General features: G+C 37.5%; 1 protein-coding gene across 5 annotated transcripts in view; it reads right to left on the reverse strand.

Annotated features, from left to right (window-relative positions):
- The window catches only part of LOC123510034, a 131428-nt gene that overhangs the window by 44725 nt on the left and 69384 nt on the right, over positions 1-17319 (reverse strand). For 4 of the 5 annotated variants that reach the window (XM_045264768.1, XM_045264778.1, XM_045264758.1 and 1 more), the window contains exon 6: positions 10421-10551. In XM_045264768.1, the coding sequence (XP_045120703.1) occupies positions 10421-10551 (131 nt within the window). The remainder of the gene's footprint in view (positions 1-10420; positions 10552-17319) is intronic. The other variant, XM_045264788.1, reaches the window with a different exon arrangement.

Raw genomic sequence — 17319 nt, forward strand, 5'->3', positions numbered from 1 at the left:
AAAATAATTTAGCTAACCAAACCAACCTACCATAACCTTGGTTAGATACCCTACAACAAAAAATCCTGGATCTGTCCCTGTAAGGTTGCAATTACAGCTCTAAAGAGCAAAAATGAGTAAATGAAGAATAGACTGGAGAAAGGGAAAATAAACAAAGCAAGGATATCATGAGAGGTAAAGTGCAAGATACGATGATATAGGAAACCCATAGCTGGAAGGAAGAGACAAAAACAGAAGATAGATGAGAAGGAAATATTGAAGCAAGAAAAGGAAGAAAATGACAAGAAATTGAAAGAAAAGTGGTTAAGATAATAAAGGAAAAAGAGCAAATAGTAAGGGATGTAGTACATAAGGATATGTGTATTGTTATATCTGGTGATATAAAAAAGACAATAAGAGAAAGAGAGGAACTTAAGAGATCAAAAGAAAAAATAGCAGTAGTGAATGATGGAGGTCAGAAAATAATGGAGCAAGTAGAGAAAATACAGAGACTGGGCAAGTATGCTGATATTAGTGTGAGGTCTCTAAAAATTTTATTTAGTACACAAATGGCAGTGGAAACTGTAATGGCAAGGGCATGAAAAGTCAAAGATGGAAAATATTAAAAATATGTGGATAAAAGAATTAAGAGAGGACTAGAGGAATAATTTTTAAAGAAATGATGGAAGAGGTTATAGCAAAAAAAAAAAAAACAAGGAAAGAACACAAGTTAGACCCTCCCAAAAAAATATGGAAAATTGTGGATTAAAGATAAGAGAGTGGTGGTTGAAGAATGACAGGGAAGAGGAGCAACAATGAAAAGGAAATACAGTCATACTGAGAAGCAAAGTGTTGAACGTTATGTACCCAAATACAGATAGGATTGTGTCAAGTATATTGGAACTAAAAGATATTCTAAGAGACAGTAAGCAGGATGATATAGTTAAAGGGACAGTCCGGTGAGGTTTTTGAAAAATCAAAAATAAAGTGGTACGTGGGTAATTTTTTTTTTCGGTGATAGATGTTTATTACATGATGTTAGTTTAGCAGTTATAAGCCAATCGACCCATAAATAACTGCAAGAAAAATAAAAAATCTATTTTTTCTTTAAATATTTCTCCTATAAACTTTGTCACCAGAGAACAGATTTCAATTTTGCCAGCACGGATATGAAGTATGTGGTATAACAAAATTTCCATCTCATAGAATTTTATCTTTTTTTTTTTATTTTGGTGTATATTATGGATTTTTTAATTTTTTAGATTTTTTATATAAAATTATACTGCGCCACTTGAAAAATTTTTTTTTCAAATTCTAAGAGGTAAAAATGTAGCAGCTTCACTGAGCTTTAAAATGATACCTCAAAATTGAAAATCTGTTGAGAAATGTGGGAAAAGATACAATTTAAATGATAAAAAGTGGAAACTGAGAAAAAGGCAAAAAACCTCAGAGATGTCATTTTCGTCCTCTATGACCCTGTACATTTATTTGGGTTGGATATTTCTTGCTCATACACCACCATGTGCATTATATATCCTTTTTAGGCATGTTTAGAATATTCTGTACGACTCATATGGCACCTGGCCGCCCCTACAATGATTGTAGTTATTAGTCACTCAAAGGTGAGGGTGTCTCCCATCCATGCATGGTCATTACAACTTGTAATTTCCACTTACACTGTTTGTTTAGATATTGGGGCCACCGTGGTGCAGTGGGACCGTGTGCGCTTTGTGGGCCCCAGGGTTCTCAAGCGCACGGGTTCGAATCCTGGCCACGGTCCGAGGTTAGGAAGGGCATCCACTCGAGGTAACGGTTCCCAAATGCCAAAACCAAAGTCCTCCTGACTCCTCTCTCAGGAGGCACTGTCCTAGCCCTAATATAATAGGGGAACCGGACGTAAACCGAAAAAAAAACAACTGTTTGTTTAGATATTGTAAGGCAAAAAAGGCAGGTAAAATAGGCTGGATTGTGGCTTGCGAGGTGTGAAATAACAGGCGAAATACTCAATAGATCCTCCTCCCATCGCAGTCACATGGACACTGAAATGGAAGGGGAGAGGGTGTGTTCCTGTGTACGCCATAGTACTAAGTTGCCAGCGCCCACCTTTCCTTACCAAAGAAACCACTTTCCATGGCTTTTTCCATGCTTATTATCATCATTTATGGTACAGAGAGTGGGGAGGGGGGAAGCCCCGGGCTGCGGTGGGCGTGGCAGGGTCCCTTTAAAGTTTAAATATTTTAGCATATTTCCCCAAAATACTCCATCACTATGTTGCCATATGTTTGGGGATGCTCTGGTGGTGTTTTGGGGATTTTCGATATCTTTCAGATTTTTCGATACTATGGCCACCGGACGGTCCCCTTAAGCTAATTAGAAATGTAAGGAAGGACTTACGAACATGAATAGGTGAGCAAAATCATGAATGGATTTTTAATCTGCATTCAAATAAAGGAAAATTTCATACTATTAATAAGTGGAATGTTGAGTGAAGGTGTATATATGAAATTAATGTGAAATAACATGAAATATACAGAGTGGGTGGTGTAAAGAAACTCAGGGAGAGCAGGAGCACTTTATTTCTTACGTTTCGCCTATAGGGCTTCTTCTCTCTGAAGAAGCCAGCTATGGGCGAAACGTGAGAGAAATAAAATGCACCTGCTCTCCCTGAGTTTCTTTACACAACCCACCCACCAATTTGTTGTACATTATTACATGAAATATACAAGGAACTTAAATGTTAGAAAAGCAATAGGACCAGATGGCATGTCTGGGTGGGTACTGAAAGAATAAAGAGACCAACTAGTGGAACCAATATGGAATGTGGCAAATAGTTCAATGAAAGATGAAAGAGACCTTAAAGAATGGAAGAGCCAATATAATTTCTATCTATAAAGGAGGCAATAAACTTGAACTACTAAACTACAGGCCAGTATTATGGATTAATGTCTAGTAATAAGTTATACATAGGTGCATTATTTGGAAAAAAAAAATGATGTAATTATATATAAACAATATGGATTTAAACTAATCAGAATGTGTTACAATTCTGCCAAGTTTTTATACAAGAGTGATAGCTGGGGTGCAGGGGAGGGATGGATGGATGGATGAATGGATGCTATATATTGATATAAAAAAAGCATTTGAGATTACTGTGGAAACTGGAACACACAGGGGGGAATGAAAGGCAGAATATTAAGTTAGATACAAGACTATTTTGAACAAACAAATGAGGACCATAATTAAGGGATAATAATTCTAATTTGAGCGAGGTTACACTTGAAGTACCACAAGGACCTGTATTGGCACCTAACATGTTTCAGATTTATATTAATGAAATACAAAGAGGATCAGATGTTTACTGATGATGAAAAATTACTATGAGCTATAAAGAGCCGAAAGGACTGCAAGGAGCTACAGAGAGATTTAGATAAAATTCATGCTTTGAGTCTAAAGTAGAAACATGAATTATTCAGGCTGCATTTACACCAAGCAAATTAAACTGATTCAATTCATGAAGAATCAACACGATTCACGAATCGTCTTGATTTGCTACATTAGTTTCCATGTAACTGTTTACAGCAGGCGAACTGAGTCTATTCAAATCATGCCAATTAATGGCGATTCAGAATCAATGATTGGTTTGAACCCCTTTTTTTCATCAGTCAAGGCAATTTAGTCAAGGAGTAAGCATCAAAATGGTGGATGTCCTAATCAATTTAGTATAAGAATGATGTGCTATAGGTATATGATCCTAGTGATAATGTGCACTGAGATCATGTACATGTATTATGCTGAATCACAGAAAAAATTACTGTAGCCTATGTATCACTAGATGATACTATTCTGCATATTTTAAAAACAAATTACAACAGAAGCGTTATGGATACAATATATTTTCATTTGGCAACTGTAGGGTGTATTGTCTACTTTTGAAATGCGTGACTTAACATAACCGTCAGTCAGCCAGGCACCCACTGTGCCTCTGATTTCATACACTAAATACTACAATATGGCATGTCACATAAAGTAAAAGTTAATATGACAAAATACTAAAATTAACATAGCTGTACTTGCTTTAATATCCTCTGTATACCGTTATGCCTAAACTAAGAGCAGATGTGATAATATGGTATCAACTGGTGTGCCCATTTCTTCTCCAGTGAATGCATGTACCAGTGGATCATTCTATCCTGTTCTGTCTCAGTGTGACAAAGTATTCTCTAAGAGTGTCACAAGCTAACATGGTTTCTGCTGTAGGCTTAGTACTTCTTGTTGGTGATAGGCTCCAGTAACGTCTTAAATTATTCAGTGGTTATCCTAAAGAAATCATATAACTCTGGATTACTGACCAAATCTGGGAACAAATGTCCAAAGTTCCCAAATTCAGGTCTTCTAGAAATGATTGCATGCTACCATATTCATTGCCTATGCCTATGCATCCTTAGCCAAAGTAAAATTGCTATTTCTGCAAAAGCTTATACAGGCAACCCCTGCTTAATGAAGGGGTTATGTTCCTAAAAACCCTTCATCAAGCAAAACTTTGTTAAGCGAACCGATTATAACAAGTTTAACCCCTGACTTGAACTTCCATTGAGAGTAAACAAAGCAAGAGTGCATCATAGTACAGTGAATGGTTTAATGAAAGTAAAAATTATGAAGTTAAACATTTAGGCAGTTTAATTTAAGTCATTACAGTGTACACTAATGTATGTATGTACGTAACTTTATAATGTTGATGATCTTAAATTTATGAAGGGAGGGAGAGTGAAACGAACCAGCAACCTGTAGAATGTAAACAAAGGGCGCATCATTGTACCACATACAAAACTTATGTACCACATTCCCATAAGGCTTTCCATTTTATCCATTGTAGTCACAAGTTCAGGTGGTTCTTTTAGCTTGCAAGGAAGATACAGTCTCACCAGTCTTCTTAATAGAGTCTGCTGACTTGAAAATAGTAGAGACAGTATATAGAATCAAGATGGTGGCGCGCAGTGCTATTAGTTTTGTGGCTTATTTCGTGTCAGTGAATAATATCCAGCTTCACTTCAAGAGCAAGAGACTTCCTGGTCTTCTTAGCAATGTTAGGCAACATTGCTGGGTGTTTTGGTGGTAAATTGAACGAGGGAAGATGAGCTGTTGCTGATGCTGTTATTGTTTTGAACAGGGGAGTGAGTGGTGCGCATGTTGGACACGAGAGGCTTGATCTTGATCTTGATCTTGATTTCACAGGTGTCCCGGAATTTCTCCTGAGGCAGGCCTTAAGGTGGGTTTACACCTGGCAATTTTCAAGAGGCAATACTGCTGAAACGTGCTGCCGACAACTCCGGCTGGATGCTCTCGGGAGCAAGTACATTCACACTACTGGGGAGATGTTGCCGGGAGCATAAGCTGGCAGGACGTAAACAAACCAACAAGATGGCTCTCCCCAAGAACTTTTTTGGTCCTGATTCTTCCTCCAGCGATGAAGAGGCAGCGATGGCTGTTCTTTTTTACATGAATTGACGATGGCAGGAAAGAGGAAATGTCTGTGGATACGCTCGTGGCTGAAAGGACGGGAAACAAAGAGTGTGTACCATAATCTTCTGGCCGAACTTCGCCTGGAAGACTCCTAGACCCTGCGACAATGGATACGCCTTCCAAAGGAACAGTATCAAGACCTGCTACAGCTTGTGATTCCTCTTATCATGAAGAAGGATACACATCTGAGGGATGCAGTAACACCTGGCAAACGCCTTACACTTACACTCTCTGGAAAGCATATTTTCGAAGACTACAGTCAACCCTCGGCTATCGCGACTTCAGCTATCACGTTTTATTGCTATCACGCACCCATGAAAAGCTGCTAAAATTTAATTACCGCAACCTCAGATGCCTGCTATCGCGCGCCCAGCCATGACGTACCAGTAACACGTACCATGACAAGGTTACTATTAATTATGTCATCCCAAGTTGATATGGTAACACTGAAGTCTGGACCATCTTTCTCTACCCCCAAGCACCTCCTCATGAGCACAGAACATAACACTATTCATCCACCATCATTTCAGGAGCAAACATGATGGATATGAAAAATTCAATACAGCTGTCAGATTGCAATTTAGCCTGTGGTTCTAAATTCTATCTTTGCTTTTTCATCACAAACTGAGAAAAGGAACAGACCTCCAATGATATGATTTCAAAATAATTTACTTATGGGTCTTCAGCATCATCTTTTGAGTTGAGAGATGGTTCACCTGGTCTAAATATCTTGCTCTAAATATGAATGTCAGGAGCCATGCAGATTGTGAAAAAAGGTAATAATTATTGATGGTGGTGGTGGTGGTGGTGATGTTATAATAATAATAATAATAATAATAATAATAATAATAATAATAATAATAATAATAATAATAATAATAATAATTATCATTATTATTATTATTATTAATATTATTATTATTATTATTACTCTTATTATTCTCATTATTACTGTTATAACCTTGACATGTTTTAATTGGTATCAATGGATTATACAGTAATTAAAAAAAAAGGTAAAAATGAGGGATGATAGGAGTAAAATTTGTGGTTGTGGCACCAATAACAATTTTCACCATTAGTTGTTCAATTCGGCTATAGCGTTTTTGGCTATGGCGCACAAATGTTTCACCTCCCTCACTTGTTCCAGCAAGGCCACCTCAGCCCCCCAACTCCAAATGAAGTTGTCTGCATTCATCAGGGATGCCTCTCTGGGTGCTGACATGTTTGTTTATATTGCCGCTAGCGGCAAAACAAGATCAACACGATCGGCTAGCTGCGAGAAGCGCTCCCAGTCTCAGACCGAGACCCAAAATGCTATCAGCAACACATTTCAGCAGTATTGCCTCCCGATAAATTGTCAAGTGTAAATCCCCTCTTTAGTATCAGCAGCTCCTAGTGTATTCAAAAGCCTGTCGGCTTGCGTGATACGGCAGGTCTTTCAAATTTGGAAAAACTTACCTGGATAAAACTTCATTAAAGCAAGTTTGGTATTCGCCAAACAAGCAGATGGTAGTATAATTAAACCTTTCTTGTAGCGAAATTTCATTGTGTGAACCTTCGTTAAGCGGGGATTGCCTGTATCTCCATTCTTCCCGAAGGCTGCCTTGGTACTGAATCATCAGAATGATGTTAATCAAATGTATTGAGACTCAGTCAATTGAAATTGTGCTGATTCAAAATGACTTAATTTAAATGATGTTTCATTAACTGAATTGGTTCAATACGCTTGATGTAAGTCAACCTTAGTTTTAAGAAATGTCATGTGATGGAGATGCAAAAAAAGTACAACTCTGGAGACTTACATGGAACTATAAAACAAGTGAAGATATGATGATGAAGAGTAATAAAGAGAAGCATTTGGAAGTGATTATTCAAGACATGCTGTCACCAGATAAACATATGTTGGATTTTTGGCTCCATATATAGAATGTTAAGTAACATTAGCATAGCTTTTACTAACACAAGGATATGATGAAAAAATAGATACATCCATGATTCATCCCATGTTGGAGTAGACAGCAGTGATATAGTCTTCATATAGGAAGAAAAATATAAGAAAACTGATAAAGGAATGAGTTGTACAAGAGCATACAAAATAAAAGACTAAAAAGAGTAAACATCTCAGCGATATGAATAATATAGTTTCCTGTATAAATGCATCAAACTCTGGAATAACTGAAGTGAGGAGGTGATTACAGCTTATAGTGTGAGTAAACTTTAAGAGAAATTGAATAACTATGGGTATGGAGACAGGACAAATAAGCTTTCTCTCAGACCTTGTAAAATACAACTAGATGAATACACACACACACATACACACAACGAACTTTTTTGCTGATATTGAACAGAGACACTTATGTACAAAAGGATAATACAAGGGAAATATGAAATATTTTTACAGAAATATAACAAAGGAGTAAAGAAATGCGTACCTTTTTATAGAGCTAAGAAAAAAATTCACTCTTGGCACAATGCTAGATGCACAGAAGCTAAAAAGGCAAAAGATAAAACTTCGAAGAAACTCATAAAGCAGAGAAATTACAATAACAAACAGCAGTAAAAGGATGCAAGAAATTAATATATTAGAGTAAGGAGAGAGGAAGGAAGGAACTTTGAGAAAGATGTGATGAGTAAAACCAAAGACAAACCCAAGCTTTTCTACAAATTCATAAATGGCAACATTAAGAATAAGGAAACAATAGAAAAATATGACATACCAAACACAGAAGGAAATGTGTGAAATAATGAATGAGAGCTTCAAAATGGTGTTCACTGTAGAAGATTTTACAGAGCCTGATAGGACACTGCATTGCCAAGGATTACAGGAAATCACAGTGCAAAAAGAGGATATTAGAAGATTATTAGATAATTGGATGTCAGAAAGCAATTGGGCTGGATGGTGTATCAGGCTGGGTGCTAGAAGAATGTAAAGAGCAACTACTGGATCCAACTTGGGAAATGATTATAAGTTTACTAAATAAAGAGAAAGTTCCACTAGAATGGAAGAGAGCCAATGCAATATTGATATTTAAAGGAGGAAAGGCAAATTAACCATTGAATTACAGACAGGTGTCACTTACAAGCATTACGGGGAAGTTGTGTGAAATAATTATCAAAGAAATATGGGTTGAACATCTGGAAGAGGAACATGTAATGTCAAGCAGAAAATTTAGGTTCAGGACAGGATGGTCACATGTGTCGAACTTATTAAGCTTCTACTTTAGAGTAATAGAAGGATTGGAAAGCAGAGACGGATGGGTGGACACAGTATACCTAAATATAAAAAAGGCTTTTAATAAAGTCCCTCATGGAAAACTACTTTGGAAACTATAAAACATAGGACTGTGAGGAACTTTGTTAGAATGGACAAAGGATTATTTGAAGGATAAGGAGATGAGAACTATGATCAGAGATATATACTCAGCTTTGGGTAAAGTAACAAGTGGAGTGCCGCAAGGATCAGTGTTAGCCCCCATTATGTTTCAGATTATGTAAATGGCATTCACAATGGGGTAACCAGTAATATTAATTTATTTGCTGATTATGTAAAGCTGCTAAGAGTTATCAAAACCCAGGAGGACTGTTTCCTGTTACAGGAAGATATAAACAAAATCTATGAGTGGAGTAAGAAGTGGAAATAGGAGTTCAATGCCAAGAAATGTCATGTAATGGAACTAGGAAAGAGTAAGAGAAGACCGGCATGGAACTGTCTGATGGGAGACAAACAAATAATGAAGACTACAGAGGAAAAAGATCTGGGAGTGATTATACAGGAAAATCTAAACTTTAAAAAACACATAAGCAAGATATTTGGATTATCATATAAAATGTTGACTAATATAAGACTGGCATTTCAATTCATGGACAAAGATATGATGAAAAAAATCATCATAAGCATGATACATCCAAAGCTGGAATAAGCAGTTGTGGTGTAGTCTCCAAGCTCTAAAAAAGATATTAGAACAGATTCAAAAGATTGCTACAAAGATGGTGCCAAAACTAAAGTACCTAACATATGAAGAACAGCTGAAGGGAATGGGACTACCAACCTTACAAGATAGAAAAGAACAAGGAGACCTAATAACAATGTGCAAGATAGTCAATGACACTGAAAAGACAGACAGGGAAGACCTGGTGCTGGTGACAGAAGATGGGAGGACAAGAGGTCATATATAGATCAGGATGAGGCAGTGTGTGAAGGATTTTTGAAAATACAGTTTTCCACAAAAAACAGTAGAGAAGTGGAATGCATTGAATAATAAAGTTGTTATAGCACATAATGTACATAACTTTAAGGAAAAATTGGATAAATGGAGACATGGAGACAGGACACTTTGAGCCCTGCTTGAACCCTGTACAATACAATTAGGTAAATACACACACACACACACAGCTCAGTGGTTAGAGCGCTGGCTTCACAAGCCAGAGGGCCGGGGTTCGATTCCCGGCCGGGTGGAGATATTTGGGTGTGTCTCCTTTCACGTGTAGCCCCTGTTCACCTAGCAGTGAGTAGGTACGGGATGTAAAACGAGGAGTTGTGACCTTGTTGTCCCGGTGTGTGGTGTGTGCCTGGTCTCAGGCCTATCCGAAGATCGGAAATAATGAGCTTTGAGCTCATTCCGTAGGGTAACATCTGGCTGTCTCATCAGAGACTGCAGCAGATCAAACAGTGAAACACACACACACACACACACACACACACACACACACACACACACACACACACACACACACACACACACATATAGACACAGACAAACTGTTAGCCTTACACTTCTACAAAACTAGCAGGCTGTTCTGTGACCCAGGACTACTTCATGAAAGGAGAAAAACCCAAACTGGTATTAGGCTTTTACCCATTTTGTTTAACACATTTTGTTAAAACAGAGAGGACAAATGAGTCAAATAACAAGGCCTTAACCTGCTGTTGGGAGTGAGTGTGGTAGGGTCCAGGAAACTGACACCAAAGCTGAGCAGCTGTTGTCTCACTGCCTCTATCTGGGGATCTGGTGTGGTGGCCTCTCCTAGGCTCCCCTTTGCTGCCGTACCCTGCTGATATATAAACAAACAGAAAGTTAAAGACAACTCAAAAGATGATTGTATACTGGTCTCTCTTTTGAAATTCAGCTTAAGGAAAGAAATGGGGAGGAACTGGTTCTCTAACACAGTGGTTGATGAAAGGAATGTACTCAGTAATCATGTTGTTAGTGCTGAGTCAACAGGAAGCTTTAAAACATTTCATAAATTTATGGATGAGGATGATAGATGAAATCAGGCAGCTTTGCTCACACAGTCCTGTTACTTAAGTACTTTCATTCAAACTTTTGGAGATTTACATTTATGGAAACATTAGAATGTACTGAATAGAAAAACCAATATTGTCATTTTCTTCATGGTTTCCATAATGGCCATCATAGACCTTTAAAATTTTAACTTTTTGAAAACTAAATTTACCAATATGTCTGCTTCCAATCCATGTAGCCTGTTGCTTGCAGTGGTTAAACTTAGATTTTAAGGGGTCAGAAGTCTCGAGAAATTGTCTACAATCACTTACTATATATGATGGCTCATAAGATGCATGGGCTCACAAGACACACCCAGTTTTGGCAGTTTATCGGAAGTGGTGACATAATGGATAAGATGGTGAGTGTGGGATTGGGCAGACGTCCACACATTGGTTCAAATCCCACCATATATTGCCTTGATACTTTGCCATTTTTTTAGAAGTTTAAAGTTACCTATATGTCACCATGATATCCAGGTTCTAGGTGGTTACACCAAAGATGCCCTTGGGTGGTGATATGGGCCCTAACATGGGTACTACTATACAGGCAACCCCCACTTAACGAAGGTTCACACAACGAAATTTCGCTACAACAAAGGTTTCATTTTACTACTGTCTGCTCATTTAACAAACACCAAACTCGCTTTAACGAAGTTTTATCCAAGTAATTTTTTCTAAGTTTGAAAACTCCGCTGTATCAAGCAAGCCGACAGGCTTTTGAATACACCAGTGCCTCTCGTGGACAACACGCGCACCATTCACTCCCCCTGTTCAAAACAATAACAGCGTCAGCAGCAGCTTGTCTTCCCTCACTCAACTTACCACCAAAATGCCCTGCAATGTCACCTAACATTGCTAAGAAGATCAGGAAGTCTCTTACTCTCGAAGTAAAGCTGGATATTATTCACAGACACGAGGCAAGAAAACTAATAGCATTGCTCGCCATCATTTTGACTCAATCTACTGTCTCTTCTATTTTCAAGTCAGCAGACTCTATTAAGAAGGCTGGTGAGACTGTATCTTCCTTGCACGCTAAAAGAACCACCTGAACTCGTGACTCTACAATGGATAAAATGGAAAGCCTTGTGGAAATGTGGTACATAAGTTTTGTATGCGGTAAAATGATGCGCCCTTTGTTTATATTCCACAGGTTGCTGGTTAGTGTCTTTCCCGTTTCACTCTCCCTCCCTTCATAAATTTAAGATCATCAACATTATAAAGTTACGTACATACATACATTAGTGTACATTATAATGACTTAAATTAAACTGCCTAAATGTTTAACTTCATAATTTTTACTTTCATTAAACCTTTGACTGTACTATGATGCACTCTCGCTTTGTTTACTCTCAATGGAAGTCTAAGTCAGGGGTTAAACTTGTTATAATCGGTTCGCTTAGTGAAATTTTGCTTAACGAAGGGTTTTTAGGAACGTAACCCCTTTGTTAAGCGGGGGTTGCCTGTATATAAATTTGCCTGCATCACTAATGGGTGGAAGCTTAACAGCATTTCTAATACAGTGGTACCTTGGAGTACAAACGCTTTTGAGTACGAACAATTTGGATTACGAACAAATAATATCATGGTTTTTTTTTGCATTGGAGAACGAACTTTGCTTTGGAGTGCTAACAATAACAAACGTGGTCAACAGATTGCGCACAGCACTGCTGGGGCACCACGCTGCCTCAGTGTCTCAAGAGTGTTGTTTGCAGTTGTTTGGTTGTTGTTTTGTAGTGTCAGGGATAATAATATTGAGTTTTTTAGTTATTAAGATCACTGCCTAGCATAGCAGCACACGTGGTCACGAGACATACAGACAGACGAATGGAAGATTCTAGAAGATCTGAGGGGATGAGAGAGTATCCAGCTCATGAATTAAAAGCCTTAAACCCTTATAGCCCATCAGGCACAATGGTGGCTCTTTCAGAAGCCGCCCTCCCACAGTCCAGATATATCTTATATCTGGACCGTGCACACTCCTTTATGCTGCACAGTTTGTTTATGCTTGAGGCTATCTGTCATATTTCGAGGCCTGTCATTGGCCCATTGTCTTTCAAGATGGTGGATGCTTAGCCAATCATGTATCAGCTTTTACAAGGATATGTTTGTGGAGGTGTGAGGGCACCAAGCATGAGGATGGTGAGAGCACTTATGTCAGTATACTGTACTTTATCATTTTTTTATGTATTTCTTGGTGAGGTATAAGATATACATGCATTTCCACGGATAAGTAAGCAGTTCAGAAACATATTATGATGCATGACAATATTGGAATCGTTATTTTATCTCGTTATTGGTTTAGATAAGAGTGCGTACTGCTGGCTTGATGGAGTCGGCTGAGGAGGATGTGTTAACCCTTGTTTCTGACCGCAAAGAAGTTGAATTTTCATATTACAATTTGCTTACTTTTCTGATTTATTTTCCAAAATGAATGCAATATATCAAAGAAAAACTTATTGGCTTAAATAAGAGTGTGTGGTGGTGGCTTGATGGAGTCACATGAGGAGGATGTGGTGACGCTTGTTTCTGACCACGAGAAGTTGAATTTTCATTATAATTACATTTTGCTTACTTTCCTGCTTTATTTTCCTATCTTCTATAGTTATAGCATAATAGTAGTAGTAGTATATATAGCAATAGTATGCAAAAAGTAAGAAATTAGGTGAAAAATACCATTTTTTTGGTCTTGGGAGGTGGTTTGGAATGAATTATAATTTTGTCACTCAAGAATACATGAATTTGATGCTTTGGAGTAAGAACGTTTTAGAGTAAGAAAAAAATTTTGAACGGATTAAGTTTGTATTCCAAGGTACCACTGTACTCTTCAAATTACCCACAGGTGCTATAGGCCAAGACATCAGAAAAAATAATAAGAATAAATAAATAAATAAATAAAAAGACATTGAAATGGAAAAAAAAGAAAGAAAAAAGAATAGAAATAAAATAAAAAAGTAAATGAGCAGATTTAAGCTCTGAATTATGAATCAAAGGATTTTACCTGACATTTGAAGACTCACATGTATTTACGAGGCATATGGCATCAGATATAAATATGTTTACTGATGATGAAAAATTACTATGAGCTATAAAGAGGCGAGAGGACTGCAAGGAGCAACAGAGAGATTTAGATAAAATTTATGCTTTGAGTCTAAAGTAGAAACATGAATTATTCAGGCTGCATTTACACCAAGCAAACTGAATTGATTCAATTCATGAAGAATCAACACAATTCACAAATCGTCTTGATTTGCTACATTAGTTTCAATATAACCGTTTACACCAGGCAAATTGAGTCAATTCAAATTATGCCAATTAATGGCGATTCAAAATCAATGATTGATTTGGAAAGGTGTGTCTTATGAGCCATCAAATACAGTACATTTAATGTGGAGAAAGATTTTTTAATAAAAATACCAATTTTAAAGAGAATAGGAGAAAGTGAGAAAGTAAAAGAAGTGAACCAGGTGATAAAAGAGATGGAGGAGTTAAAAGAGACAAAATAATTTATTAATGGCTACATGTGGCAAATATGAAGTAACATTTAAAAGTCTACAAGAAAAAGTTCAGGATGGGGCAGGTAGAGTGGAAAGTGGAGTGGGTGAGATCAAGTTGGAGGAATTAAGAAATACCTGGAAAAAGGAATAGGAAGAGGAAAAATACATATACAGTAATACCTCGAGATACAAACAATTTTTTTACATACAGCGAAAAATTTCATATAATTTACACCTTGAAATACGAAGATATTTTTAAGATACGAATAGCCATCAGTAGGTGGCGCAGCGATCATTGGACTACCCGTGTCCACTTGAACATTCAGTCCACATTGTGTATCGTTGTTCATCCTTAGTGCATGTATGTGTCTGTGCTCTTCAGCAGTGTGTATTTTTTTCTTAAGTAAAAGTTTGGCGAGAAACACACAAAATAGCCTGTATTCACATACTGATTACACTTATAAATTCAATAAACAAGTGAGTACAAATGGTGTTCTGCCCACAAGCAACTCTTTCTCTTTGCAATGCAAAAAAAAACAGAACTCTCTAGATGCCATGGTTACCAAAATATCACAGGTTGAATGAGGTGGTATCATCGGTGTACATGGCCTTGCATCAGATCGGGTTCAGTAGCTTTGGCTAGAGCGATAAAAAACAGGCCCCTTGTATCCTCCCTCACTCTCCTCTCTCTCTCTCTCTCTCTCTCTCTCTCTCTCTCTCTCTCTCTCTCCTGTTGCCTGTTCTGATACCACTCTCATTCAAAAGTTGGCTCCCCGCAACATGGCAAGAGACCTGAGGTATAGAAGTAAGGCACACGGGAGAGGTGGCGGAACCAGACACCATGAAATCACTGTCGCTCCCACCATTCATCGTTGGTGACACAATGACACAGAGCATATGTTTACTCCTGATGAGTGTTGCCAGCTCACAAGCAAAGAAAACAGGAAGAAAATAACAAAAATATAGCCGTAAAAAAGCCTAAACGTCTATTGACATGCCCTAAGTCTTCTGTGATGAACATCTATCAACGTGTCCCGAGTTTTGCGGGTTAAGTTGTTATTTTGGGCAATATAGTACATTTATATTATGCATACAATAAACATTGTATTTATCTTATATCAAATCTATATTTGGTTGGTATTTAAAGCATGTTAATTTTTGGTGGGATACATTTGCATCACAAGAACGAATTAATTCTATTTCCATTAATTTCTATGGAAAAATTTATTTGATATACAATTTTTTTGATATACAACGATCGTCACAGAACGAATTAAATTTGTATGTCGAGGTACCACTGTATTTACATACACTTAAAATAATAATTAAAGAACTAATTACCAGCACAATGTTCATTACTGTGTGACACCGTTACAAATGGTAACTGGTTTCTTAGTCAGCTTCTGAACTGTTCATGTTAAAACGTTAAAGACATACATTCAATAGTATCAGGGGGAGGTATAGTTAGCCCTTTCAACACGATGACACATAACTAGCGTCACTGGGGCACTCATGGCATACCCGATAATGTGTACAGTGCATCATGGCTGCTTTCTGGTAAGATGGAGTATTTTCTTTTCTGGATACTATATGAGAGCTCTCAGAACGTAGGTCGCTTATGATACAATGGATGGCATGCTTCACTTTCATCATTATTACAAAGGTGTATGACTCTTATATCAGGATAAGTACTGATGTGCCATGCTAGAAATAATTGTTTTATTTTTTTATTTTCTATTTATTTATATATATATATATATATATATATATATATATATATATATATATATATATATATATATATATATATATATATATATATATATATATATATATATATATATATATATATATATATATATATATATATATATATATATTCTTTTTTTTTTTTTTTACGCTATGGCCTATAGCGTCTGTAGATATACTTGAAGAGTATGTATAGGAAGCACTGTTCGACTTCCATCCTTTAGTGGCGTAGGCAATTTTATTTATAGTGGTACCCATATTAGGGCCCATATCACCATCCAAGTGCATCTTTGATGTAACCACCAAGAACCTGAGTATTATGGTGACTTGTAGGTATCTTTAAACCACTCAACAAATGACATAGATTCAAGGCGGTACGTGGTGGGATTTAAGCCTTCGCGTGGACGTCTACCTGATCCCATGCTCACCACCTTACCCACCATGCCATGCATAAGAATTAATATTTTCTCTTGTTTGTCATCTCCAGAAAATGGTCTTGAGAAGGCAGACTATATTTTTTTTTCTATAAAATTTGTGTAAGTTTATTTCTTATTATACGCACATATTGTGAAAATTCCCTTACCATCATCATTATTTTTATAGTGGAGAGAGAGAGAGAGAGAGAGAGAGAGAGAGAGAGAGAGAGAGAGAGAGAGAGAGAGAGAGAGAGAGAGAGAGAGAGAGAGAGAGAGAGAGAGAGAGAGAGAGAGAGAGAGAGAGAGCTGTCTCTGAATCAGGTATCTCCCTACCCCCACCCAGCCCAGATATGGCACCAAGGGCTGTTTTGTGTTGCCTGTATTGAAGAGGTTAAGGTATTATTGTAAGAGTTTAAGCATTGTTATTAATTGCCAAGGGAGCACTGTGAGGTGTGGAAGGAATGGGTGAGGATAGCAGGAATCAGACATGGGCACTTGCCACCTTCACCACCTCCATCTCCCACCCATAGGCAGATTTAGGGGGGGGCCATGGGGGCCATGGCCCCCCCCAGAAGCTTGATTGGCGCCCCTAAGAGGCCAACCTTGCAATTCAGTGGGTCAGATTCCCCATTTTCTCCACAATGTCCCTGGAAATTACAATTGAAATTGAAATGCATAATATTTCTTGGTTGCCAAGGAATAGGATGCATTCTGCATTCTAATACTAATTTGATTTAGCGACCAAATTAAGCGATAATCGTGAGAGATGTCAAATCTTTAATAATAATAAATCAGCTGAGCAGCAAGCTGCCAGCCTGCCAGTCATTCGTCGGCGTTCAGCTTCCATGTTGGTTGTCTAGCGGGCAGCCACTTAGCC

Source organism: Portunus trituberculatus, chromosome 3, assembly GCF_017591435.1.
Source record: "Portunus trituberculatus isolate SZX2019 chromosome 3, ASM1759143v1, whole genome shotgun sequence".
NCBI lineage: Eukaryota > Metazoa > Arthropoda > Malacostraca > Decapoda > Portunidae > Portunus > Portunus trituberculatus.